Below are 27346 nucleotides of genomic sequence, written 5' to 3'. Positions count from 1 at the left end.
CCTGTGGGTGACAATTAACAGAGGCTTCCTGGAAGGGGAGAGAAGTGGCCATGCATCTGGGCTCCTCTGGGGCCCAGTTCCAGACAGGCAAGACACACATGCAGCTAGAAATGGGACATGGAAGGGCACTTCCAGGGGCAGCCACAAGGCCCGTAAGTTCCACGTGAGATCCTGGGGTTACAGACGGCAGCAGCCCACAGAGCATGCTCCCTTTGTTCTGCTTCTCAGAGCTGCAAAGGCAAGCTGGTCTCCTGGGAAGAAGTAAAAGGCCTGAGGATGCTTTCTCTCTCCTCTTGGTTAACTGTACACAATGAGAAATTATTCTCCAAGGAAGCCAGAGAGAAGTGATTGTGGGGAAGGAAGCAGAAGGGACTCAAAACCCATGCTCCAAAGCTGGCCAGCTGTGAACCAAGAGAAGACAATGAACTTGGCTCCATTACAACCTTCAGACAAGGTGAGATTCGGCCATCGGTGAGTACTGCATAGGGGTCTTTGAGGAGGCAGCTTTGTCTCCTTCTTCTCCAGGGAGCAGGAGTGGAAGTCCCAGAGCCCAGTCAGCTTAGAGAACTCGAGTGCAGTCTCCGAGGGGAAAAGAATGGCCACATGCAGACAGGGCAGGACCCACACTGACCCACGCTCTCTTCCTGGAGGGGTGACTAAAGATGTAAGAAAGCAAAAATGCACACTCTAAACAAAACTGAAAGACAGACAATAGTCCTGCAGTATCCTCAATAACCCTGCCACTGTAAACAACTCCAAATGCTGAATACAATATTTTTTTAAAAATGTTTCTAAAAGCATTGCTGAGCTGGCAAGCGAGTAAAGAATCAAATCTTCTGAGGCCAGAAATGAACCATGAGTAGGAATCCAGAGAAGTGAGCTAATCATGAAGCTGGCAGCTGCCCTGGAGGCACCTGTTCAATGTTTGTGACCTTGAATTTCTGTTCTGATGGCCACCGAGAATCAAGAGACGGGAGACAGGATTCTCAAGGAGGGAATCCAACAGGAGACCACTGGATAAAGCTGGGACTTCACACAGCTATGCCTTGGGTATAAGGCAAATAGAAACAAATCTGCCCCACAGAAGGGCACAGCAAGGAAACCTGACCCTTCAATCTTGGTTTCAAGTAAAAGAAAAAATAAATCTCACCCAAGAATATATAACCATAAAGGTAGCTCTCGTATGGGTGTGCCACGTGTCACATTACCTCTGTGGTCTAAATTGAGGATGTATTTATGAGTAGTCCTGAATCCTGTGAATATACTAAGAACCATTCAATTGCATGCTTTCAAAGGGTAAACTTTATGGCAGGTAAATCAGGGACCTCCAAACCCCAGGCCATGAACTGGTAACTGTCTGGTCCGTGGGCTATTAGGAACCAGGCTCCATAGGAGGCGATGAGCAGGGGCAAGTGAGCATTACCACCTGAGCTCTGCCTCCTGCCAGATCAGCGGTGGCATTAGATTCTCAGGAGCATGAGCCTTATTGTGAACTGCACATGTGTGAAGGATCTAGGTTGCGTGCCCTGTATGAGAATCTAATGCCTGATATGATCTGAGGTGGAAGAGTTTCATCCCAACCCCAGCACACCCCACCCTGCCCATCTGTGGAAAAACGTATTCCACGAACACATTTTCGTCCCCAGTGCCAAAAAGGTGGTGGACCACTGATGTAAATTATATCTCCAATACACATACACATCCTGTTAATAATGGGGCGGGGGTGGTCCTGATGGATAGTGCCTCCAGGTACCTGTATTGTGTAGACACAAATACAGATGCTCTCTAAATAAACATACCTTCAAACCAGTTTTCATCATTTATTGATAACATTCTAAGGAATAAGAAACCATAGTCAAAAATCACAAAATACACAAGAAAATGAGGCATCCATGAGGAAACAAGACATCCATACTTTTTTGTCTGGTAACTCTAGTAACTGAAGTCTTTGCTTGTCTAATTGTTGGCAATTGTTTGACAAGCAAAGACTTTAAGTACCAGAATTACCAGACAAAGAAGTATATAAAGCTACATTAGAAAAAATAAAAAAAAGAGAGAGACTATAAATAATGACTCAAAATATTTGAAATAAAGCTAGATGGAAATTCTAGAAATAAAAAATATTATAATTGAAATTTAAAAACTCAACAGCAGATTAGATACGGCCAAAGTGAGAATTAAAAAACAACTCTAATTCACTGGGCATGGTAGCTCACTCATGTAATTCTAGCACGTCGGGAGACCAAAGCAGAGGGATCACTTGGGCTCGTGAGTTCAAGACCAGCCTGGGTAACATAGTGAGACCTTGCCTCTACAAAAAATAATAAACGAAATTTGCTGAGTGTGGTGGTGCACGCCTGTGGGCCCAGACACTCGGAGAGCTGAGGTAAGAGGATCACTTGCACCTGGGAGATGGAGGCTGCAGTGAGCTATGATTGTGCCACTGCACTCCAGCTTGGACAACAGAGTGAGACCATCTCAAAAATAAATAAATAAATAAAGAATTAAAAAATAAATAATAACAGAATGCCCAAAATTAGATTAAAAGGCAAAAAATATGAAAAAGAGGTTAAGAGACAAAAAAAGAGAAAGTCCAACACACATATGATTGGAGTTCTAGGAAGAGAAGACGAGAAAGCATAAGTGAAAATATTTATTATTTATTTTTATATTTTTTATTTATTTATTTATTTTTTTGACGGAGTCTTGCTCTGTCACCAGGCTGAAGTGCAGTGGCATGATCTTGGCTCACTGCAACCTCCACCTCTGGGGTTCAAGCAATTCTCCTGCTTCAGCCTCCCAAGTAGCTGGGACTACAGGTGCACACCACCATGCCCAGCTAATTTTTGTATTTTTAGTAGAGACAGGGTTTCATCATGTTGGCCAGGATGGTCTCCATCTCTTGACCTCGTGATCCGTCCGCCTTGGCCTCCCAAAGTGCTGGGATTACAGGTGTGAGCCACCGTGCCCGGCTGTGAAAATATTCATTTTTTTAAATTGTTTATTTGAGACAGATTCTTGCTCTGTCACCCAGGCTGCAGTACATGGGCAGGGCTTCGCTCACTGCAGCCTCTACCTCCTGGGTTCAAGCAATGCTCATGTCTCAGCCTCCTGAGTAGCTGGGATTAAAGGCATGCTACCACGCCCAGCTAAATTTTTTTTTGTATTTTTAGTAGAGATGGGGTTTCAACATGTTGGCCAGGTTGGTCTCAAACTCCTGACCTCAAGTGATCTGCTCACCTCGGCCTCTCAAAGTGTGGGGCTTACAAAAGTGGCAACATTTAAAAAGGTAATGGCTGGAAAATTTCCCAAACTAATGAGAAGTGTAAATCCTGATTCTAAGAGGCTCCTTAGGAGACTAAATTGAAAAAGAAACATATACCTCTATCATAGTGAAACTGCACAAAACCATAGACTAAGACTAGGTCTTAAAAACAGCCAGAGGGAAAAAAAATGACAAATCATCTACAGAAGGTTACAATTACAGCTGATTTCTCAACAGTGACAACGGAAGCCAAAAGACAGTGGATGAATATTTTCAATGTGCTGAGAGAGAAAACTATAATTGTACATTCAGCAAAGCTATCTTTCAGAAACATCGTCAGACTATCAAATTAAAAAAATTTCAGTCAAAAATTTTCAACCATTTCTACTAAAGGAAATTATAACAAATTTCTTTCAAGCAGAAGAAAAGCAATCCTTCATGAAAGATATCAGATCCTTAATGAAAGATATCAGATGCAAGTCAATATAATGAGCAAAGAGAATGATACATGTGTGAATAAATCTAAAGAAACATTGAATTTATGAAATAATAATAATTTCTCATTTATGAAATTAATAAAACAAGATGGAACAAATCCTGGATAACAACAGTATGTAAGTCTGGTGTGGAATAATTAGAATCATGTTGTGTAGGAGAAGGGTAACTTTGAGTTCTATGGAAAATACATTTACAAATCTCTCTAAAGAACAGGAATAGAGGCCTGGCATGGTGCATCATGTCTGTAATCTCAGCACTTTGGGAGGCTAGGGTGGGAGGACCGCTTGAGCCCAAGAGGTCAAGGCTATAGTGAACTATGACAGTACCACTGCACTCCGGCCTGGATAACAGAACGAGACTCTGTCAAAAAAAAAAAAGAATAGAAATAGAGTGTATCACTTCCAAACTGATAGAGCTTGGAATGACATAAAATTGTCACAGAGAGAAATCAATGAAAACTGCCTAAAACCAAAATTTTTAAAAATCAGTAAATAGCAATATAAGTGGGTTAGAGATATGGAAAAAATTAGTCAATCAGTTAAAAGGGTAGAAAAATGGCTGATTCTGGGCAACAGAAAATGATGATGATAGGAATGGTCAGAGTTTTTATTACAGCCTCATACAATCTATTTGATCTTCAAACTATGAAGACTTACACGTCTGATAAAAATAAAAGTTATATTTGTAAAATGATGAATGGCAAACAGGGATACACGTCTGCAGTGCCTGACAAAGACGTTTAGCATACTTAACACACAAAGAACTTTTTCAAATCCCCAAGATGTGTCCCTTGCAGACAAAAAACACGAATGTGCAATTCACAAAAGGAAATATATAAGTGGAGAATAAATACATGAAAGCATTCTTGGAAAGCAGGGAAATGTAAACTAGAAAAGACCTTTTACATTACTTGTTTATTTTTGCCTATCAAATTGGCAAAGATTGAAGAATAATTTCTGATGTCGTTACAGGTACTTTCATGCAATATTGGTAAAAATACAACTGACACAGTCCTTCCGGTGAGAAATTTAGCAATCCTTTGCAAAAGCATTAAAAACAGGCATATATTTTGACCCAAGAATTCCATTTCTGGAAATTAGTTCTAAGGAAATCATTAGGAAATGTGCAAAGTTTTGGGTATAAGGAAATTCATCACAGAATTTTTTATAATGACGAAAAGTGGAAACACCTAAATTTCTACAATAGGGAGTTGGTTAACTTAATTATGAGACAACAACATTTTAAAGGACTGACCCAAATATGTTGTTGATACAGTTTCCATTGTATATTATGCTTACACTACATTGTTAAATGCAAATACAAATTATAAAATAGCATGTATCATGATTCCATGTTATTAAAAATTTATCTATCTGCACCAAATGCGGTTCCTAAGAAAAAGAACAAAAATGGTTGGTATCTTGATAAAAGGATCCCAGGTCTACGGACCCGGAAAAGCCACTTAGAAATCGGCTTTTTAGGGTCCCCATACTGCCTCCTAAGGTGGGTGAAGTCTGTAGACCTTTAATATAAAGTTGGCTCATGCAACTTACCACTAACAAGTTATGCAGGTAAGAGTTCCAGTGACATTTCTGGAACATGATGTAAGCATGTGAGTGGCTTTTGATGGCATAGCTGAAAGACTGATGAGTTTCCTTGTGCCTGGGCTGCTCTGCCCCTGGATGCCGAATCACTCACAGTAACAGTCATGGCCAGAACTGGTGGTGCATGACCACCTGTCTAGAGCCACCAGACACAGGATACACCCTTGGTCAGTGCAGCCACCGCTGGGCCCTGCTGGGCTCAGAGACCTGCCTTCTGTGGTTACACCTCCACTTCTTCTCCTTAGTCAGCAGGCACCAGAGTCACCTGCACTGGTAAGAAACTATTGCCTTGTGTGTCTCTCTTTGCCTAGGGGTCTTTCCATTTCTTCCTCCAGGAACATGGGAGACAACATTTAAAAGCTATGTTTTACCTATACTTCATAAACCTGCCACATGCCGGGGGAGGTGTCTCTGTGGAAAGGTCCCTTCATCTAGAAGAAAATGAACCTGTTTCCAGCTCCATGCCTGGATCTAGAAATTCAATCCTTAATAAGAGGCAGTGGGGAATGCACAGACCGTGGTTCAAGTCAGACTATGTAGGTTAGACTTCTGGCTCCACCTATTTTACACCCTGTGATCTTAGGCGAGATCCTTAATTTCTCCATGCCCCAGCTTGCCTTGTGTAAAATAAGGATAATAACAGTATCTCCCTCACTGGGTTGGTGTGAAAACCAATGGAATGTAGACATGTAAGAGCTTAGAAAGAGTACCTGGTACACAGTGAACACTACGTATGTCATAGCTATTAAATGGATTTAGGTTTGTCAACTTTAAAGAAATAGATTTGTGTGGATGACCTTGGCAGGCACTGCTAATCAACCACAGCTCAGTGTCCTAATCCTTCTTCAGGTAGTAGATCAGAGCTGACGCCACAGCGGCCTCAGGCTTCCAAGTCCCCTTGGAAGCTAGGAGTCCACTCTGACAAAATCACCAAAGCTAGACAAATGGCTGCAGGCACAGCGTGGGCCTCAATGAGCTCTGCTCCATGACACCTCTCCTAGGAGGTATAGGGAGAGCTTAGCACACACAGGGTGAGACCTGGGACCACCTCCAACACAGCAAGCTCTTGAAGTCACTGGCCCCATGCCCCAAAAGAAGAATATCCCGCTGCCCCCTATGGGACTTGGGTTGCCCCTCCATCTCTCTTATTGTCTTTAAGCTCTTCCTTAGGAAAGGGATTAACAAACCACACAGCTGGGGCAAGCAACACCCCCACCCCACCCCTACTGCCACTGTAGGTCTTGTTTGTGAACATCCAAGTGCTTTACACCATTCCAGGTGACATCTCAGTGGGGATAATAGGTCAAATGCTAAAATACCTACTGAAGTCCAACGACGCATCCTTTCATGGGACTGAAGCCCTGAGTTCATTAGGGCCACTGCAGATGAATTCTGCTTGCGGCATGGCTCCCTATTCAGCACCTGTGTAAACCCTGAGTAGGAAAGTAATTTGGAATAAACCTGCCACATGCAGGGGGAGGTGCCAAAGAACCTGCTCTTACTCTTCGTGGAGAAGAAAAATGGGCCTGGAGAAATGGAAAGGAGATGGGAGTCCTCAGGCTTCAGCACCTGGGCCCAGTGAGAGTTAGGAGTAAGGAGAAGAGGCTGTGCCCCTCAGGCATTCATGGGGTGGGAGGGAGTGCCCTGGAGGCTCAGCAGGCTGGCTCTGTGCACCTAACCTAGCCCAGCTCCGAAGATGGTTGGAGATCATTCAAACCCCATTCACACCAACCCTCCTCATACTGCAGATTAGATTTCCCATTTCCCAGGTATCGTCTGAGCTGAAAATACCATCCTTCCCTCTGTACTTAGCCCCCTGTGCTGGGCCATAACTTTCCCTTGTACCATGAATGGAGATTAAATTAACAGGAGAGTTTTATTGCTTTGCCTGTTTTTTTTTTTCCTCCTAATTGACAACTTCCACTTCTGTAGCATCTTAATGTTCTAAAACATCTGTTTGTGAACCATCATCATCAGGGATGCTAGCACAGCCCAAGAATAGGATTTCCTAATTAGCAGCTGCTACGGAGTCAACTCCTTGCCACCCCCTACTCCCTGCCAGTGATTTGGGGCTTTTCAACTTGCATTGTTTCTGAGCAGTGGAGTGAGCAGGAGCATACAGAGAGTGTGCTGTGTTATCCAAAGAGGTAATTTCCTCCAGGAGGCTCCACCCCACCCCCACACCTCAGCATCAACCCCCACAGCGGGACGAATGACAAGCGCTGCCAGCTACAAGCTTGTGTTTCTGGGGCACACAGTTGAAGAACAAGCCCTTTATTTTCATTTCCCTCCATTTGGATTCAGATTTGACTAACATCTATTTAGGGCTTACCACGTGCTAAACACTTTCACATGCATTATCTCATTAATACCCTGTCAAGTGGGTATTATTATCCTCATATGGCACATGGGGAAACTGAGGGTCAGAAAGATTAAGTGATTATTCCAGGTCATGCACTCAATAGCAGTAGAGACACAGTCTGAACCTAAGGCTCATTCCATCACACTCCAGCGTATTCCATAAGGCTTTAAGGTACTGGCCAGAAGAGCAGAGCCAAAAAAAAAAAAAGTTCCCCACAAAAAGCCAGACTGCAGCTTGAAACACAACTGTGCTGACCTTGTTTCTCCCTAAGAGGAATGAAATGGTGCCTATCACACGGGCTTTGGAATCAGACAGCCTTGATTTGACGACAGCTGCACGTTATTAGCTGGAAGACTGAGCAAGAGGACTTCTAAATCAGCTTCTAATTCAAAGATGATTTTTGTGCATAATGAAAAGAATGATAAGAGAGAAATAGAGAAAGAGCTTCAGGGACAAGATAAGTCTGTTTTTGAAATGTGACGTTTAGGGTGATGTGACAACTTCCAAGTGAAAACGTCGGGCAGACAGTTAAAGATTCAGGCCTGCTGATGAGGAGAAAGGGCAGGAGATGACATATGAAGGGAAAAATCAAGGATCAATGACTGATTCTGAGGAAAACTTGAATGTGGAGACAGGAGGAGAGCCAGTGACAGAGACATTGATGACAGGGGAAGGAGAGGATGAAATTAAAGGTAGGAGCCAGTGAAGACGACGGCAGTGAAACTAGCCCTACAGAAAGTCCCTAGGCCTTTCTAGGGTGTCGCTTGGTAGAAGAAAGATGAAGGTCATATTGCTCAAAAGAGAGACTTCCAGAACAGTAAGACACTGATCCCCAGCTGTGGAATTCCCCATTCCTGCCTTCCCAGTAGAGTTTTCTAGGATCCTCAATTTGGGGACTGGTGGGCTAGTGCCTTATACCTGCGTTGTTGTAGATACCAGCAATGGATCCTTCCACCTATGAGAGTGGGTTTCCTTATCATTCTAAAATATTTTCCTAAAATTTAATTGTTCATACAGAGAGGAGAGAAAACAGACTTTTTTTTTTTTTTTTTAAGAAGGACTTTGAGCACCCTCCTTTAAAACTCCCCTTTGAGTATGATGGACGGCCCCAGACTGAAAAGGAGGAGAGCACTGTTCACAGGTCCCTTCCAGGAGAATAGTCTGTGCTTCTCTTCCCACACATCAAATTCAGAAAAAAATTCCCACGCGTTTTACAATCTGCAAAGCCTTTTCACAGGATAATTTGGCAGCCTAAATTATCCCTTTAGATTCTGACATTCTGAGTGGCAGGCAGGAGGGTCATTCTTGCCCTATTTTACAGAAGCAGAGACTGAGGCTTAGTACAGAAGTCACCTGCCCAGGTTAACCCAGAAAACAGGTGTCAGAGCAGAGACTAAAGCCCAGCTCTTCCATTCCAGTGTCTTTCCTAACTGCCCACACTCAAATGGAAACCAGTGAGGAATGAGCAGAGAGAAGCTCTTCCTAAACTGATTTCCGGCCTTTGGCAAGCTCTACTTGCTGACATCCATACTGCTTTACATCCTTCATTGTGGCCAAAGTTACCTGGGTTGTATCTGGTGCCCCCCATCCCTCTCCAAAGGTGACCACTACCCCTAGGGACCATACCAACCAACTAGCCTGATCTTCACAGGCCTGAGGTCCAAGAGGGAGAGTAACAGTTTCGAATCCACGATACAACCAGTGAGCAGCATTTACAAACTCAAAAAATATTTACTTCCATACCCATTAGGCTAGCTATTATCAAAAAAGAGGAACAGAAAAGAAGTGCTAGCGAGGACACGGAGAAATCAGAACGCTCCTGCATTGCTGGCAGGAATGTGAGACGGTGCAGCCCCTGCGGAAAACAGGATAGAGGTTCCTCAAAAACTTCAGTTATGAGTTGATCCAGCAATCCCACTTCTAGCCTATATCCAAAAGAACTGAAAGCAGGAACTCAAGCAGACACTTAGGTACCCATTTTCATAGCAGCATTATTCACAACAGCAAAAAGATGAAAGCAATCCAGCTGCCCATAGGTAGATGAAAGGATAAACAGAATGTGGTGTATTTGTACAATGGGATATCACTCAGCCTTCAAAACGAGGGACATTCTAACACATGCTACAACACAGGTAAACCCTGAAAACATAATGGTAAGTGAAATAAGCCAGCCACAAAAGTCAAATATTATATGATTCCACTTTCATGAGGTATCAAGAATAGGCAAAATCATAGAGATAGAAAGTAGAATAAAGGTTATCGGGGCTGGGAGCAGGGAGGAACAGGGTTGTTATTTAATGAGTTTCTGTTTGGGATGATGAAAAATTTCAGTAAACCGATGGTGGTGATGATTACAACAGCATTGTGATTGTACCCCACGCCACTGAACTGTATACTTCAAAATGGTTAAAATGGTAAATTTTACGTTGCTCATATTTTACTACAATAAGATACGCATGCATTTCCTAGGCTAAGTGTGCTGGGTCATGCCTGTAATCCCAGCACTTTGGAAGGCCAAAGTAGGCGGATCACGAGGTCAAGAATTTGAGACCAGCCTGGCCAACATGGCAAAACCCCGTCTCTACTAAAAATACAAAAGTTAGCCAGGCATGGTGGCACACGCCTGTAATCCCAGCTACTCAGGAGGCTGAGGCACAGGAATCACTTGAACCCGGGAGGCGGAGGTAGCAGTGAGCTGAGATCACGCCACTGCACTCCAAACTGGGTGACAGACCAAGACTCTGCCCCCCAAAAAATTATGTATTTACTGAGTACCAACCATAGGCAAGACACTGTGAAAGTTATAAGGATGAATCAGGTATGGAATCTGTCTCAAGGAGCTTACTGCTTCCAGGAGAGCTAGACTATGTTAATAAGTAAGTCCCTATGATGCCTCTGGGGTGTGAGAAGGAGCCCTTGAGGGTAGAGACGGAGACTGTGCCTGGGACTTCGGAAGGCACAATGCTGGGACTAAAAACCCATCCTCCCTTCCTGGGCTGCCAGTCCCCTCCAGATAGCAGTGGCCCTTCCCTGCAGGCTCTCTTGGTCTCACGCCTTCCCCCAAGGGTTCTCCTGATGAGGGAGATTTCAGGCTGGTGGCCAGCTGTGGGATATTCTGGGACAGGCAAGAACCATGGGGGCCTGTGGGAAGGTGGCTACAACCTCCCCAGAAAAGCAGCCGCCCACCTGGTGAGGCCACTCTGGGCTGTGTTTTGAAACGCTGTTGCGGATGTAATGATTTTGGGTGGAGGACGTTCAGGAGCCAAATGAGGTTGTGTGAACAAAAGACTCGGCCCTCGATCTGGACCGTCCAGGGCTCTTGGGGAGTTTTGTTTCCTTCCTTGTTCTTGCCCTGAAAGAAGCAGCTCTAAGAAAAATCAGGTACGTTGAGAAGTGCTGGACTTGCGATTCAATGATCAGAGTTTTAAAACGCTTCCCCTGCAGGCGCTCCAGCGATGAAAAAAAGTAAAATCTACCTCCCCTCCCCGTGAGGGGCCGGCTGTTGTTCAGCTGCGTATTCTCTCCGGGTGACAGACGTCTGCTGGACTGAACCCACACCCGGGAGAGGCCTGGCCTGGAGCTCCTGAGTCAGGGTCAGCCTTCCAGAAACAGAACTGGCCCTGAGGTGGCTTGGGGCATGAAGGAGGGATGCAGCCTACCCAGGCAGCGGTGAAAGACGGAGGACCTCGAGGTGACCTCAAGCTCTTTGCTTTAAAAAGAATTCTATGGCTTTTTGTTTTTTTACTTAGGCCCTGAGAAAAAGTCCTAGGGTCAAAGGTCAGAAGATTCCCATTTAGTTAAATAAGTGAACAAAAGGGCTTTCTCCAAGGAGGCAAGGCCGTCTACCTTGCTTCCAGGGCACCTTCCTTGCGGCCTCCATTCTCTTTGCCCCTCTCATCCTTTGACAAATAAACACCTAACAAGGTGGCTGAAGAGGAGGCTCTCTGGTGAAGTGGGAGTTTTCAGGAAGAAGCCGAAGCCCTTAGCTCCCAGTCCCGCCTGGACGCGAAGGCCAAGGGCAGCGGCGGGGGCGGCGTGGGCCTCCGGGTCTCCTGTGTTGTCACCGAGAGGAAGCCGGGTGGCAGGGCTCCACCAAAGGAGACCTGCCAGGTTAGCGAAACAATAAAAAGGCAAGGAAAAACATCCTGGTTCCGAGGAGGAAGAGGGCGGAGAGGCGGGCGCAGGAGGGGCGGGAGGAAACGGGCCGGCTCCCGGGGGTGCGCGCGCTGGGCAGCCGGGCCTGGGCCTGCGGCCCCGGCGTCCACTGGGCTGGCGGCTGACTTTCAGAAGCTCTGCAGTTAATTTACTCGGCAGACCTCTGTGAAGTGGCCCAGGACTCTGAGGAAATCACAGAAACATACTTTGGAGCGTTGACGACTGCTAGAAAACGGAGCCGTGGAGGGATGTTTCAGCATGAAGGGCTGCGAGGCCGGGAGTTCCGGGCCCCATCAAAGGCTAACGTCTAGTTAAGGGAGAAATGTAAAGTCTGCTAAGGCGTTTTGCAAATCAAGATCGGGAAACCTGACATTCTATTCAAATATTTTAAAAAATCAGTTGTGGGCTGCGTACGGTGGCACACACGCTTTGGGAAGCCAAGGGTGGACCACGAGGTCAGGAGTTCAAGACCAGTCTGGCCAAGATGGTGAACCCCTGTATCTACTAAAAATACCAAAAAAAAAAAAAAAAAAAAATTACCCGGATGGTGGTGGCACATGCCTGTAATCCCAGCTACTTGGAAGGCTGAGGCAGAGAAGAACTTGAACCCCAGTGGCCGAGGTTGCAGTGAGCCGAGATCGTGCCACTGCACTGCAGCCTGGGTGACAGGTGGAGACTCCGTCTCAAAAAAAAAAAAAAAATCAGTTGTATACTGATTAAGAAAGAGATAAAATAGAAAAAGAGGAAGAAGACAAAAAGAAATAAAGCTAAAATTTTTTTCAAAAGACACACCAGAGCAGGACAATAATAATTATTATTGTTATATTGCAGCCAAAGTGTATGTAGCATCCACTCTATGCCATCCACTGTGCTACTCATTTCACATAAACTGTCTCAATCCATCCTCACCACAACCTTATGCGGTCTTCCCGTTATTATCCCTGCTTTTCTGATAAGGAAACTGAGATGTAGTGAAATTAAGTAATTTGTCCAAGGTTACATAGCAAATACTAAAACTGGACCCAAACCCAGGTCCGTCTGACTGCAATGAAAATCCAGTTTAAAAAAATACAGAAATAGAGAAAGAATGAAATAAGAAAGGGCAAAACTAAGACACAGAGCTCCAGAGAAAGGGTAACGCGTACTGAAAGCAAAAGCCAGGAAGGACAGAGCCAGGCTTCCTCCTCGTGGGCTTTGGGATGCCTCACTAAGACACTGGGACCCAAACTGCAATTTCCTGCCACAAACAGGGATATGACATCTTGATGTCCTATGTACCTCACTGTCCAAATGGAATTCAGCATTCTGATGACGATTTACAAGAAAGGGAGGAAGCAAGGATGGGAGGAAGGAAGAGAGAGGAGTCCATGCTGACTACATGTGAGTAAGAAAAGGCGGCGGCAAGAGACAAAGATGATGGGTTTGAGTGCATGACTGGGAGATTAGTGGGACCATTAGCAAGCCACAGGAGGCCAGGTTCTAGAGGAGGAAGGGGTGACATGTTTGCATGTGTCACTGTTACCTGTTGGTTTAAAGTGAAGCTCACTTACTAAACCTGTGTGAATGCTGGCAGATGGCTGAAGGCACAGAACCGGATTGTAGCTGGAAGCACTCGCTCAGAGAAAACAGATGAAGCCACACTATGCCTTCTTTCCAAACCTCTGTCCCACAGTTCTCTCTACCTAGACTGTCCTACTTCCTTCCCCTTGGCCTCCTGGCAAAATCAGCTCAGAGATCACCATTTCCAAGAAATCCTCCCCAGAGACAACGCTCTTCCTCTGGACTATTTTATCCTGTTACACAACTCTAACTTATTCCCTCCCAATCCTAGGTCTCTTATGAGAGACTATGGCTCAGTAGCAGGCACTCCATAAATGTTCACTGAACCAAGGAGGAGGGAGAAGGTCAAGGGTAGAGCTGTGAAGGACATCCCACCTGCTGGGCAGCAGGAGAGGCGGGAAAGCGTCCGCCACGGCAACTGTAGACAGATGAGAGGACAGAGACCAACAACTGAAAAGGCTATTGAGATTTCCCAGAAATGTTCGCCCTTTCTCCAACTCCTCTTCAACCGTGCACTCATCTTTCCACGTCTACCTCTTCCTGATTCCTGCCTCTCTTAAAGACATAACGCCTGATGTGTTCCCGGGAAGTGTTCGTGACTAACACCTACACAGCGCATGCATGTTGACAAAGCGTGTCCGTGTGGATCAGTTCCATTCATCCTTCCAACGACACGGTGAAGTCGACAGAACAGCTATTGTCTCAATTTTACAGATATGGAAGCAGGTTCAGAAGTTAAATGACTTGCCCAAGGTCAGAGCCGGTTTAAACTAAAATCATTGCTCTGTCTTGTGTGCTTTCCCAGTCATGATTATATTTGCTCCTCCTCAAAAACCTTGTTAGGAGCAGGGAAGTCTTTATTATCCCTCTTTTTAATGTGAGGAAATTAAGGCCTAGAAATTAGGCAGCTATCCAATGCCACAGAGCCAGAAAGCAGGAGTTTAAGAACCAGTCCTCCACCCCTGACCAGAGCCCTCGAGCCCCACAGCATCTCTCCCCGACTCTGCCAGCAGCTGCAGCCAGCAGCACTCCACGACCACAAAGCATGACTGTACTAGAAATAATTCCTAACAAACCACAAGAATTCCCCTACCCAAGTGAGTGTGGTCCTCTTCAAAGAGGTCCCAAGAAGACAACACTTATTCCATCAATACTGTTACTGCTCAAACCATTTTCTAAAATTGGCTAGTTTTCTTTTTTCCATATATATGTATGTGCATATATATATATATATATATATATATATATATATATACACATATATATATAATATAACTATAGAGGTGAGGTCTATGTTTCCTAGGCTGGTCTTAATCTCCTGGCCTCAAGCAATTCTCCCATCTCGGCTTCCCAGAGTGCTGGCTTTACAGGTGTGAGCCATTGCACCTGCCCCAATTGGCTAGTTTTCAATACAGCATGCAGAATAGTATTCTCTTGAGTTTCCTGAATAATGATACATTTCCATCCCTTGATAATGATTTTGGATTATTTTGGAAACACAAAACTTCAAAGACAATCTGACGAAAGATGCAGGAGATGGAGATCCGTGGCCCCATTTTTGATCTGAGAGGTTTGTTAAAAGAAACACCAGGGAGTTGCTCGTGTGGCTCACACACTCTGAAGGTGGCTCTCACCTCCTTCAAACACCTGTGAAGCACATAGTCCTAAACCCCAAAAGTTCTCATCTGAAGAATACTCATTGGCCACAGAGGTCCAAGTGTGACTGATTTTCAGTGGCTTCTTATTTTGTGGTCACACCTGGCATACAGCTTTTATTCAATCCTAATTGCTTCCTTATGTGTTCATCTGGTCTCCTCAGGTGATCATAGGTGAGGGCTGTTGCACTTGGTTTTTGTAACTTCAAATCATGAAAGTTGGCTCTTTCCTTTCTGTGTTTAAGACTAAGAAGCAAGAGAGAGTTCTAGGGATACTAAAAGGTAAGGTTAGCAGGGGTCCAACGAGGGGAAGACCAGGCAACAGAGCTCCTTGGAACATGGACTTGAACCCTCTGCAGGGAGCTTTGCCCCTTACTCACACCCGTAATCTTTGGGAAGCTGAGGCAGGTGGATCTCAAGGTCAGGAGTTCGAGACCAGCCTGGTCAACATGGTGAAACCCTGTCTCTACTGAAAAAAATACAAAAATTAGCCGGGCATGGTGGCGTGCGCCTGTAATCCCAGCTGCTCAGGAGGTTGAGGCAGGAGAAATGCTTGAACCCGGGAGGCAGAGGTGGCAGTGAGCCGAGATCATGCCACTGCACTCCAGCCTGGGTGACAGAGCAAGACTCTGTCTCAAAACAAAAAACAAAACAAAAATCAAAACAAACAAAAACAAAAAACAAAAAAATGCCTGGAGAGCAAGGAGCAGTGAAGAGGTTACTGTCAACACAATGAACAGTGTAAACGTGCACTGGTTTCAGTAGCATCACTGTCGCTGGCATTTATAGAGCTCTCCTGCCCAGGCATCAAGCCATCTGCTTTACAGGGGTTATACTGCACTTATCCATTCTGTGCAGGGCTCTTTCGATTAATAGCCCATTTGACAGATGACAAACTGACTGCCCAGAGATAATAACCTTTCACCGTCTACAGCTGGCAAGTAGCACTGCTGGGGTTTGAATTGAGACTGTCTGACCCTTCCAAGCCGAGATCTCCGAGACCTGTGACTGCAACACCAGCAGGGCTCTCATCCACACTCTAACAAAAGATGACCCCTGAAAACTCACCACATGATAGTAATAAAGGTCCTGGTGGCCAGAGAGGCTGCAGGAGTGAAACCCGTCCCCAAGTTGAAGCTGTTTCCATCTCCTATTACCCAGAAAAGGATTCTAGCCCAATATATGAGAGTCCAGCCTAACATATGATAATCACTAGATACAGCCCTGCACAAGGAACATCCCTCCAGATGACAAGCAGGTGTCTCTCTCCTGACTGTTGCTACTCCTTCCTCCAATTTGATTCCTCAGTTCCAAGGTGGAACTGCAGGGCCACCTGGAGAGCTTGACCTTGGCCTCTGCCCTCTTCTTGTCACTGTTCTTCCTCCCCTGTCTCCATTTCCCAGCTTATCAGAGACATTAAGAAGAAACCTGTCAATTTATCAAATCCATCTCTTTGCCTTCAGCACCTTCTCTGCACAGAGAGATGGGGGCTCCTGTTATTTAGGGTCTTCAGTGAGGTCAGATCCTCCCTCAAGTCTTCCAAGACATCCCAGGAATTGGGAACATGGTCTTGCCTGCCTGCCATGCCATCTGACCTGTAAGCTTTCCTCAAAAACACTTACATGGCAGGAAAGCTAGAATACTACCATGAAGTTCAAGTACCTCAGAGCTAAAATATTAAGCAAAAGGAAACTGCCTGTTTTTAATAGCCTCTGTGTACTTTGCTCTTAGTCTTTCCAGCTCCTTAAGAGACCTTGCAACCAGAGCCCCATACCACGTGGTGGTACAGGCCCTGCTGCAGCACCCTCCATGGCACCTAGAGGAAAATCGACCTCCTTACCGTGGTTCTCACGGCCCTGGGTGATTCAAACACCCTGGTCTTCCTTCTTGCCAATCCTGAGACAAGGCAGGCTGGGTCCTGCATGAGAGCATCTGCTCTGGCTGCTCCCCCTGCTTGGGAGGCTCTTGTGGCTATAGGCAGGTGGACACCATGTGCCGAGTCTCCAAGACAGGAATGAGTTTGGCATATATTAACAACCGTCTGGTGTAAGTGGGGAGCAGAGCAAAAGGGGGTGAGAGAGGTGGCAGGTCAGATTGTGCAGGCCTCGTGTTCCAATTTAGGGGGTCTGGATTTTATGCTAAGTATAATGCAAAGCTCTTGGAGGGTGTTAAGTCTTAGAGTAAGGTGACCTGAGTTACATTTTAAGAAGATCACTCTGGGCTTCTGTGAGTATGGATTAGAGAGAAGCAGAAGTGGATGCAGAGAACAGAAAAGAGCAGTGGTGAGGAAGAGGGCAGATTCACCATGTATTTCGGAAACAGAAGCCCCGGAGTTGCCAAAAAAGAAAATCACTGTAGCAGGTGAGGAAAGGAGACGAATGGAGGGTGACTTCTAGGCTGCTAGTTTAAGGAACGAGATGCATGGTGTTGCTAACTCCTGATGTGGGAAGCATCAGGAGCTGACACAGGGTTAGGTGGTAAGAATCAAGGATTCTGCCGGGCGCGGTGGCTCAAGCCTGTAATCCCAGCACTTTGGGAGGCCGAGGCGGGTGGATCACGAGGTCAAGAGATCGAGACCATCCTGGTCAACATGGTGAAACCCCGTCTCTACTAAAAATACAAAACATTAGCTGGGCATGGTGGCACGTGCCTGTAATCCCAGCTACTCAGGAGGCTGAGACAGGAGAATTGCCTGAACCCAGGAGGCGGAGGTTGCGGTGAGCCGAGATCGCGCCATTGCACTCCAGCCTGGGTAACAAGAGCGAAACTCTGTCTCAAAAAAAAAAAAAAAAAAAAAAAAAAAAAAAAAAAAAAGAATCAAGGATTCTGATTCTCTCTGATTTTCTTCTCTTATTTCACCATCAAACTTTGCCACAAGGAGGCCTTCCATGCCTATCATACAGTAGGCAGGGTTCTTCCTGCACTTTTGGGAGTTCCACTAACAGCTCGGAATGGAGCCCAGTGGCCTTTCCCCAGACCTCATTCTCCCCAGTCTCCCTCTGCCTTTTAACTTGGATAGTTTCCAGATGAGAGACAAGTCAAGGCAGAAGGCAGAAACATGTTAACTTACATGACCTTCACAGACCTCCACATCTGATACATAAGCTGTGCTACATTCAGATTAGCTGCCAATCCACAGCCAGCCTGCGAGCTAACCCCACCTCTCCCTGTGCCCTCATGCCAGACTGGCATCCCTTGCTCCCCACTGTCCACACTGATGTTCTCCACCCGACTGAAGCTGATTTCCTCTTCCTCTGTGGCTTCAACTACTGCCCCTCAGGGCTGAATCTGGCCCTGGCTTCCCTCTAGTTCAGTTCCACATTCTCAACCATCCACAGAATACTTCCAAGGGGACATGCAGTCTTTACACTGAAAGGCTGAAACCGAAGAAGTCCTTTAAAAGCAAAGAGCTCCTCTCCATGCTGCTCCGTCATCCCTGCAGCCAGGCAGTCCAGTTTTCCAGCCTTATTCTTTTAAGTGGTCCTGACATCTCTCCCTTTCTATTTCTCCTACCTCCACCCTAACTCATGCTCTGTCCTCAGTCTTTTCCTCCCAGCACATCAGTGTGATGCCCACCAGCATTCCGGTGTCTCTGAAATAACTACAGGGCTGTCGTGAGGGCAGATATGTATGTGGTTCATTTATGAGGCCCCAGCTCCAAGCACGAATGAACAAGCAAACTATGCTCTCCCTGCTCAAAAGCCATCCCTTGGTGTGGACGGGAAGAACACCGATACCTTAATAGGCCTCTAAAGCCCTCCACAATCGGCTCTAATCCTCCTTTCCAGTCTTGTCTTCAATGACTAGTTGATTTGGGAGCCTAACTGGGTTCCTCAAGTCCTTTTCTCCAGCCTCCCTGGCTGTCGATAACCTCCATTTTGGAAAGTCTTGAGCCTTTCAACATTTGGGATTTTGTGGATGTTATTCGTCCTCCACCTATGTTCTTGTTTTGAGATGGAGAGTCGCTTTGTCACCCAAGCTAGAGTACAGTGGGGCACTTTTGGCTCACTGCAACCTCTGGCTCCCAGGTTCAAGCAATTCTTACGCTCAGCTCCTTGAGTAGCTGGGATTACAGGTGCGTGCCACCACACCCAGCTAATTTTTATATTATAGTAGAGATGGGGTTTCACCATGTTGGCCAGGCTGGTCTCAAACTCCTGACCTCAAGACATCTGCCTGCCTCGGCCTCCCAAACTGCTGGGATTACAGGCGTGAGCCACCACACCCGACCCACCCTCCATCTCTCTATCTACCCACATCCCAGTCAACTTTCAAAGTTAGATCAACTCCCTGCCTTCCCATTGAAGTCTCCCTGGACTATCCGGCCCCCAGGGGTCTCCACGTCTGCATGTGCAGCCCATCTCTACCCTCACCATTCCTTTGGTCACTATGATCTTCCGTGGCATTTCTTCAGTTGTGAATCACTCATGCATCGTTATTTTGCTTTTTACAGTCTTGATGTGTGTGCTCCAACAAGACTGAATGTTCCCTGGGCGCATCACAGGCACGCACTACAACCTCCACAGCACCTGGCATGGCTCTTCCACATAGCAAGGCTTCTGTAAATATTTCCTGATTTACAAATCAGTCCAATGTGACACAAACAGAGACATCTGCCACACGCCAACAAAAGAAGAGTGAAAAAAAAACAGGATAGAAACATCTTTGTTTCTGTCTACGCTCCATGAATGGTGAGTGGGTAGAAGAGAGCATGGATGTTAAAATGAAAGCAAGTTTACAGCATCTGCATGGAGTACCATTTAACCTCGCCTTCTACTGGGAAGGTATTCATAACAACTGCCTCACAATGTCAGCCACTGCTCCACACTCCCAGGAGAGGGCCCATTAAGAAAGTCACCAATTCATTTCAGCTTGGTTTATAACTAATGAAGCAACCTCTGGCATCAATAACCTATGGACTGGCGTATGAGTAGGGCATGATTTACAATCTCTAAATAAAATGTCATTTTAAAGACTCGTGGTCTTCTCTCAATTTTAAACAAAAAAGTTTTTTAAATTTTTACTCTACAGGTATCCCCATTCCCACTACCATCCCCTGATCTTTTCCCCACCCCAATGCTGGCCCCTAATCTCTACACAAAAGCAAGAGCAAGGGATGGAGAGAGGGAAGAAGACTGATCTTAGAGGATTTTCTCCCATTTTACAGATAAGAAAACTGAGACTTCCTGATACTGTGGAACAAGCAAATGGATTTGGTCAAAATCTATTTAAATCCTGCCACCTCCATTTACTGTGTGATCTAATCTCTCCAGGGTACTGTTTCCAGAACTGTAAAAGGCAAATAACATCCCTCACTGACTTGTTTTGAGGGTTAAATGGGACAAGGAGTGTGAAGGCCTCGACCACACATAGGTGCTCAAAGGCCAGGAAGTCAGAAGTCAGACCCCAACTAGTCTCCTTCCTTGTTGCCTCCGCAGGATTCCTGGAAGTGAACATTGACTGCAGCTGAAACCTCCCATTCATACAAAAAGGACACTGGAGACAGAGGGAAGCCACGGAAGAAGGCAGTAAGTGGCTAACAAAACCGCAACTGCCATCTGTTCTTTGCTTTCTTTCTGAGAGTCTCTGGACAAGGACAAGTTAACTCCAGGATCACTGTTTTCAGCCAGCTGAGCAGGGCTGCTGGAAGGCAGGAGGAATCACTGGGAGGGCAGAGGCTCCTTCCCCCTAGTCCCCAGGACTAGGATGCAGAAACTGCCCAGCTGGGCAGCAAGTATCTTTCAGTCTCCCTCAGTCCACACCATTCGGGTCTCTGGCAAAAAATACCAGTTCGGCATGTGCACAGAGGCTGAGGAAAGCAATAAAAGGGTTCTTGCAAGGTAAAAAGGATGTGGCTTTTAAACACGCATGCACCAAAGAGAGTCCCTTGCCCCCTACCCCTCCCCTTTTCTATTTGGGACACCCTCCATCAAAGCAAACAGGCTTCTCAGGAATCCCCACCACCACCCGCCCCAAGCCTCTGCCAGGAGTGAGGTAGCCTCTTTCTGGAGGAAAGCCACTCTCCCTTCCCTGAGGGGCTGCTGTTTGCCCGCTGCACCTTGTAATGGTTCTCCCAGCAGCCAAGCTAAATGACGAAGTTGGCCCACAAAGTTAGAGCAGTTCAAGCGACAGCTATTTAACAGCTCAGAAGGGGCTGGGCTCAAAGCACTTCCTTTCCTCTAGGGAGCTGCATTTTTCTAAGATTATTAGTTCTTGGGCTGGCTGCTCAGCTACCCAGCGTCATTTCCCCTTTGGGTGGGAAAGTTCTTTCCTTCTGCATTGATTTTCATTATGATTTAAGCCTTTTCTCCCTCTCATCTGCAGAACTCACAATTAAAGCACAGCATAGGGATCACAAAATCAAGGCATATAAACCTAGCATTCAGCTTAGAACTGTGGCTTGGACGTCCTGGGTGGCAGAAAAACACACGCAGAAAAAGAAAACCTCTAGGTCTCAGCATCTTGTCACTGGCTGAAACACCAGCAATAAACATCGGCTGAACAGCCAGCAGGGTGACAGGTGGGCGCAAAAGCTGAACAATGGCTATATAAACAGGGAGCTGCTCTCCAGGGACTTACAGTCTAATACCGGCAAAACACCCACATAATGGAATGCAAACACAGTTACTCAACAGTGAGAAGCTGAACTCTGCCAGGAGGAGAAGAACTGGAAATGGCCCACAGGGAAGAAAAGAACATTTGTGCCCCATACTGCTGATACCAGTGTATCTGGAAGTCCCAGGAGCCAGACCCTGACTACCAGCATCCCCATGGCATGAAGGGGCTGTAGGCAGCTTCCCCAACAACCAAATGAAGCACATTACTTGTGAGACTCCGGGCTTGTTAGCAGCAGTAGCGTGGTACCTCCCCAAACACAAAACTGCTGAGGGAGAGCCAGGATGACCTTCTGTCAGGGGTGCTGTTGGGGAGACATCTGCATGGGACACAGTGTGGACTGGAGGACCTGCGGAGGCCCGCTCAGCATTGAGACCTTGCTGCCTTGTGAAATAAGTGACAGCATCTAGTGATACATGGAGGCTAATCCCAAAGGCCCCCAATCCTGGTTGTCAGAAAACTCAGACTCACTGAAATCACTGAACACTGGTTTTCTTATTTGTTGTTTCTTTTTTTCCCCTAAATAACACTTTTTTGGGGCCACTACCAGAAAAACAAGCACAGCTCATGCCTAGATCCTCAGCCATGAGTAGCTTCTGGCAGCTTTCAACAGATGCTGCTTTTATCTCTTCCAATCACACCTTCATAACATCCCTTCAGAGACTGGGCCTTTGAGCCACTGAAGAGGAGGCACTTCTTGGGTGGCGGGCTGCGGGGCACCAGGAGACCAGGAGAGCCCACTTAGGTAAGTGAAGGTGTGCACTATTCCAGCTACTCTCTCGCTGCTTTTGGGACTATCAAACGTATTCCTTCCAATACCTCATGTACCTGAAGCCTCCATCACTCACCTCTGCAAAGGAATCAAACTGGGAAAGCCACAAAGCCAAGACCAGCAGTGTTACCTGCCACACCTGTCCGGGACATTTGGGTCACATGAGGCCCCAACTCTTACCAGCTGAGTCCTCTAGGCCAGCTGCCTACACTGTCCCTATCACTGTACCATCTACCTTTCTATGGCCTCTGGAGATCCCAGCCCTAAGAGAAGGAAAGAGACTCACGGGCCAGCCCCATCCTGCCAGGGCCCCTGCAAGTCAGTGTGCCTCCCTCCTATCCCCTAACAACAACATGGGGGCCCTTCAGCTAAATCAGCCTGACTGCTACCCAGAGAACTCTGCCTTCGGCGCTTGGGTGTCTCCTCTGAAATGTTCTCAACTCTCTGCACTCTATGTTCTGTTTAGAAAAACTCACAAAATACTACACAGTGTTCCTCAGTTACTTTTCTAGTTGGAGAAAGTCAGGAAATGTGCTCTTATGTTCTTGATTCCTTCCCGTGGAAGTTAGCAAAACAGCATATGCTGTAAGTAATCTAAAGTCAGAGTCACTCTGGGATGTGTCTCTACAAGTCTTTAAAAGCTTATCTCTCCTCTTCCTTGTCTTACTCTTCCTCGGTGTCTCAATCTTATGCCAGTGATTTAAAAATTCATAAAAATAAGGCACTTTGCAACAATGGGAATACTGTTGAATATGAAATTAAGTTCTTACAAATTTTTTATTATTTAACTCTAAGAAGCACCTCTAGGTCGGAGGAAGCAAGCTAATTCACAAGCCAGAAAGTCTGCGTGATATGAGAAGCTTAAACAAATTGTCAATTATGTCAAACAAAAAACTCAACTTTCAGGGAAACTCCAAATCGATATCTAGTGTTGCAAGCAACCCAGCTTCTTTGAATAGCCAGGACAGAGCGTATGAATGCCCTGTGTCACTCACAGGAAGGCAAAGGCTAACACCACCACGTTCCTGACTTTGTTCAAAGCACTTTCCATTTATTTTTACTTTCATTTTGTCACATCATCACTAGGAGGCTAGAAGGAACAGGGATCATCACTTCCATTTCACAGATGGAGAAAGTAAGCTCAAAGAGACAGCATTCCCAAGGTCATAATAGTATTATGGTTAGAATTCCACTCAATCTGTGGCATATTTTTCCAAATCATAAGAAAGAACTGGATACAAAAGTAGCAGGGAGAAGAGTTCAGTTCCCCCTCTCTGCTTGGGACAGGCAGTGGCTATCACGGAGTAACAGTTCACTGGGAAAGGAAAGAGGAGGGAGGAGACTCACGGATGGTCCTGTATCAACCTCTGCCTTGAAGGGGTTCGACCATGCAACCCCCACCCGCGTTCCTTTGAAGTTGAACCAGTAGAGCATTTTGTTTCAAACTACTTACATCCTTTGTCCTTCACAATATCCCCTGCTAGAACCTCTTAAAAATCATTTAGATGAGAAAGTCAAGCCCAGAACAGAGTGGCCAGTTCTGTATCGGGGAAAAATGGACCTGGGGACTGCCGGCCAGAACTCAGAGGTGGGAGAGATGCTTTAGAGCCTTTTTTCTTTCCTTTCCATTTTTTTTTTTTTTTTAAGTGGGGTGGAAGAGATACAGGGTACCCATGGGAAGTAAGTTTTCTTCCAAAGGGTCGTTGGAGAACGGGATGGTCACACCCCCCCGTCCAGCCACCGGCCAAAGCGTCCCTCCCTACCCGCCGACCGTCAGGGTCCCGCACATGCCGGGCGAGGAGCCCCCACCCGGGGTCGTACGGTGCGGAGGGGCCTACGGCTGGGGATGCAGCCCGCGGCGCGCCCACGCCCCCAGCCCAGGCTGGCCCGCCGCCAGGTTCCCGGCTCTCACTCACCCGCGCTCCCGCCTCGGGGGTACCGGCCGGAGGGTCCTCGCCGTGTCGCGGCGCCCGGCTCAGGGGCGGTGTGGCTGGGGCCCGGGGGCGGCGTGGGCGGCGGCGGCTCACGCTCCGGGCGGCGCTCCAGCTGCAGCTTCAGCCCCGCGCCCGCGAGGGGCGCCCGGCTCGGCGCGCGGCGGGCCGGGGAAGGCGGCGGGTCCCGCGTCCCGGGGGCCGCCGCGGGTAGCGGCAGCAGCAGCAGCAGCAGCAGGAGCGGCGGCGGCCACCGCGAGGCGCGCGGCGAGGCCATGGTGGCGGCGCCCGCCCGCGCTCACATGCCCGGCGCGCGGGGCGGGCGCGGGGTGGCCGCGGGCGAGGGCAGCGGGCGGCGGGGGCCTCGCGGGGCCTGGATGTGAGCGCAGTGAGGCTGCGAGCGCGCTCCCCGCCTCAAAAGTTGTCGCGAGCCGCGGGAGGGCGGCCGGGGGCCGGGCGGGCTGGGCGGAGGCGGCCCGCGGCGCCGCTACATGCTAATTAGCCCGGGCGGGTCGCGGGCGGGCGGGCGGCTCCTCCTCGGTTGACATCACCGGCCCCGCGCGGCGGGCCCGGGGGCGGGGAGAGGGCAGGAAGGGGGCTGGGGCCGGGCGCCTGGAGAGCGGCCCGGCCCGGGACGGCGGGGTGAGGTCAGCGGAGCCACGGTGCAACTTTTGTCACACACACGCTCCGCAAAGAGTCTTCTGAATCGGACACCACCAGTTTCCTAACTCCTTAAACGCACAAGAAGTCGGTGAAAAGCAGGTCGTGGGTAATGTGGTCAGCACCAGACTAAATTATCCTAAGTGCTTTGATGGGAGAGAGAAGGGGAGCGGTCCCCTGCTCCCCACCCCGCGCTGTCGCCGCCCTTACTGATGTGAACTGTCCTCACTCCCACCCCACCTCCCCTCCTCCAGGCCCCAGGGCTGGTGACGAGTTCTTGTTTGTCAAGCCTAACACCTCACCCTCCAGCCAACGCGAGAATCCGAGTATCCCCCCACGCCCTCTCAAGCTTGGATGCTGTTCCCATCCGACCACTGCCTTTGGCTCGCACCAGAGCTCTGCAGAGATGTCACCGCCAGGACACCCAGACAGGCTGCAGGGAAAAGAAAACTGTGAATTCAGGCAGGCTAGGGCAAACTCATCATCAGGAAAAGAGCTGCAGGTCGCAAATTAAACGAAATGATGCCCAGAGATCACAGAATTTTAAATGGAAACCTATGGGAAGAGATTCAGAGATTTCGTGTAAACGAATTTTCTTGGTAAATAAAATTCCATTTGTTTCCATATCCTCTCCCTTCCCAGTAAATGAATAATAAAATGTCTAAAGTTTGTGACTGGCCTCTTCATTAAGTGAAGAAAGAGGGGCTCAAAATAGGAAAATAACTTGCTCAAGATTCTGAAGGTAGACCTGAAGATGAAATGATTGATCTGTGAATGACCGTGTGATGTTATTAATTCTGGTCTCCTAATTCAGCTTGCAGTAATGCAGACAGTGTTGCAACAGAAACAAATTGCTGCAGTTCCTTGGGGATCTTGCCAGTTCTGTTGGGGGCCCCTGTCTGACAACCAAATGCCCATGAAAATATGAGTATGCGCTTCACTTTCAGGCCTGGCTCTCCACCCCATTTCTCTGCTCTTCTCTGTTTCTCTGTCTCCATGTCTCCACGACCCACCTCCAGGAGAACGAGATCGTGGTGTCCAGGGCAGCTGCAGATGGGCCTAGGTCCACTTTCTGGTGACTCAGTACAAGTGAGTCATTTGGCAAAAAACATAAAGGAGGCTATGTATAAACAAACTCACCTTAAATAGGGGAAGGAGGAGTAAAGATTTGTGTTTTATTTTGTTTTGTTCTTAAACATACCAGCTTTCCAGGGCTCTTACACAGAATTTCCAGGTCTCTCCAAGAAAATACCAAACAATAATCCCCCCGAAACTGACTTGCTTTGCTCTCATGGCCTGAGCTCAACTTCTCTGGAAGCTGCTCTCACATTAACAGGCAGAAATGCACGGCTGCCCAGACTCAGCCAGACAAGCCCCAACAGACTAGGACTGTGCTCAAGGTTCTGGTCACTATCACTCCCTCCCCTCCAAGGAGACCATGTCACATAGTACTGGTTGCCCTCCCAGGCAAGCAGGAAGGTTTAAGGGTAGAATGGCCATTATTCAGGAATCCTATGAGAGAATCTGCCTTTTCCACTAAGACCCAAGGAATAAACACGTACCTGCTTCCTTCCCCCAATCCTCCCCCGATCAATCCCATTCCACTTTTAAGTACGCGGGTTTATCTCTCTCTAATCTTCTCTCTGTCTTCTAAGAGAAATGACTGAGTTCAGGGTAACTGCCAGCTAGAAAGAGCTTAACCAGCAGATTAGGAGTGGGACGCGCAGGGAGAATTTGGAAGGATCGATCACCGTGTAGATGGATTTCAGCTCTTTTTCTTCTCCTCCTAGAGCAGAACATGAGAAAACGGCAAGAGAGCAAGAGAGAGCTGGAGGCAGTGTAGAACCTTGCAAAGAACAGCTGACTTGGTCCAAGAGTCCTGGCTTTGTTTCTGGCCTTTACCACTGCTTTTTTTTTTTTTTTTTTTTTTTTTTTTTTTTTTTTTGAGACAGAGTTTCGCTCTTGTTACCCAGGCTGGAGTGCAATGGCGCGATCTCGGCTCACCACAACCTCCGCCTGCCAGGTTCAGGCAATTCTCCTGCCTCAGCCTCCTGAGTAGCTGGGATTACAGGCATGCGCCACGATGCCCAGCTAATTTTTTGTAATTTTAGTAGAGACGGGGTTTCACCATGTTGACCAGGATGGTCTCAATCTCTTGACCTCGTGATCCGCCCGCCTCAGCCTCCCAAAGTGCTGGGATTACAGGCTTGAGCCACCGCGCCCGGCTTACCACTGCTTAATTGTGTGATCTGGGCTGCAGTTTCCAATC

General features: G+C 47.3%; 1 protein-coding gene across 2 annotated transcripts in view; it reads right to left on the bottom strand.

Moving 5' to 3' along the window:
• The window catches only part of HEG1 (heart development protein with EGF like domains 1), a 100198-nt gene extending 75367 nt beyond the window's left edge, over nt 1-24831 (bottom strand). For both annotated transcript variants that reach the window (XM_039477368.2, XM_074404209.1), the window contains exon 1: nt 24403-24831. In XM_039477368.2, the coding sequence (XP_039333302.2) occupies nt 24403-24694 (292 nt within the window). In that variant the 5' untranslated portion in view covers nt 24695-24831. The remainder of the gene's footprint in view (nt 1-24402) is intronic.
• Nucleotides 24832-27346: the final 2515 nt, after the last annotated feature.

This window comes from Saimiri boliviensis, chromosome 8, assembly GCF_048565385.1.
Source record: "Saimiri boliviensis isolate mSaiBol1 chromosome 8, mSaiBol1.pri, whole genome shotgun sequence".
Lineage (NCBI taxonomy): Eukaryota > Metazoa > Chordata > Mammalia > Primates > Cebidae > Saimiri > Saimiri boliviensis.
The sequence above is the reverse complement of the archived record's forward strand: the minus strand, read 5'-3'. Positions and strand labels throughout refer to the sequence as shown.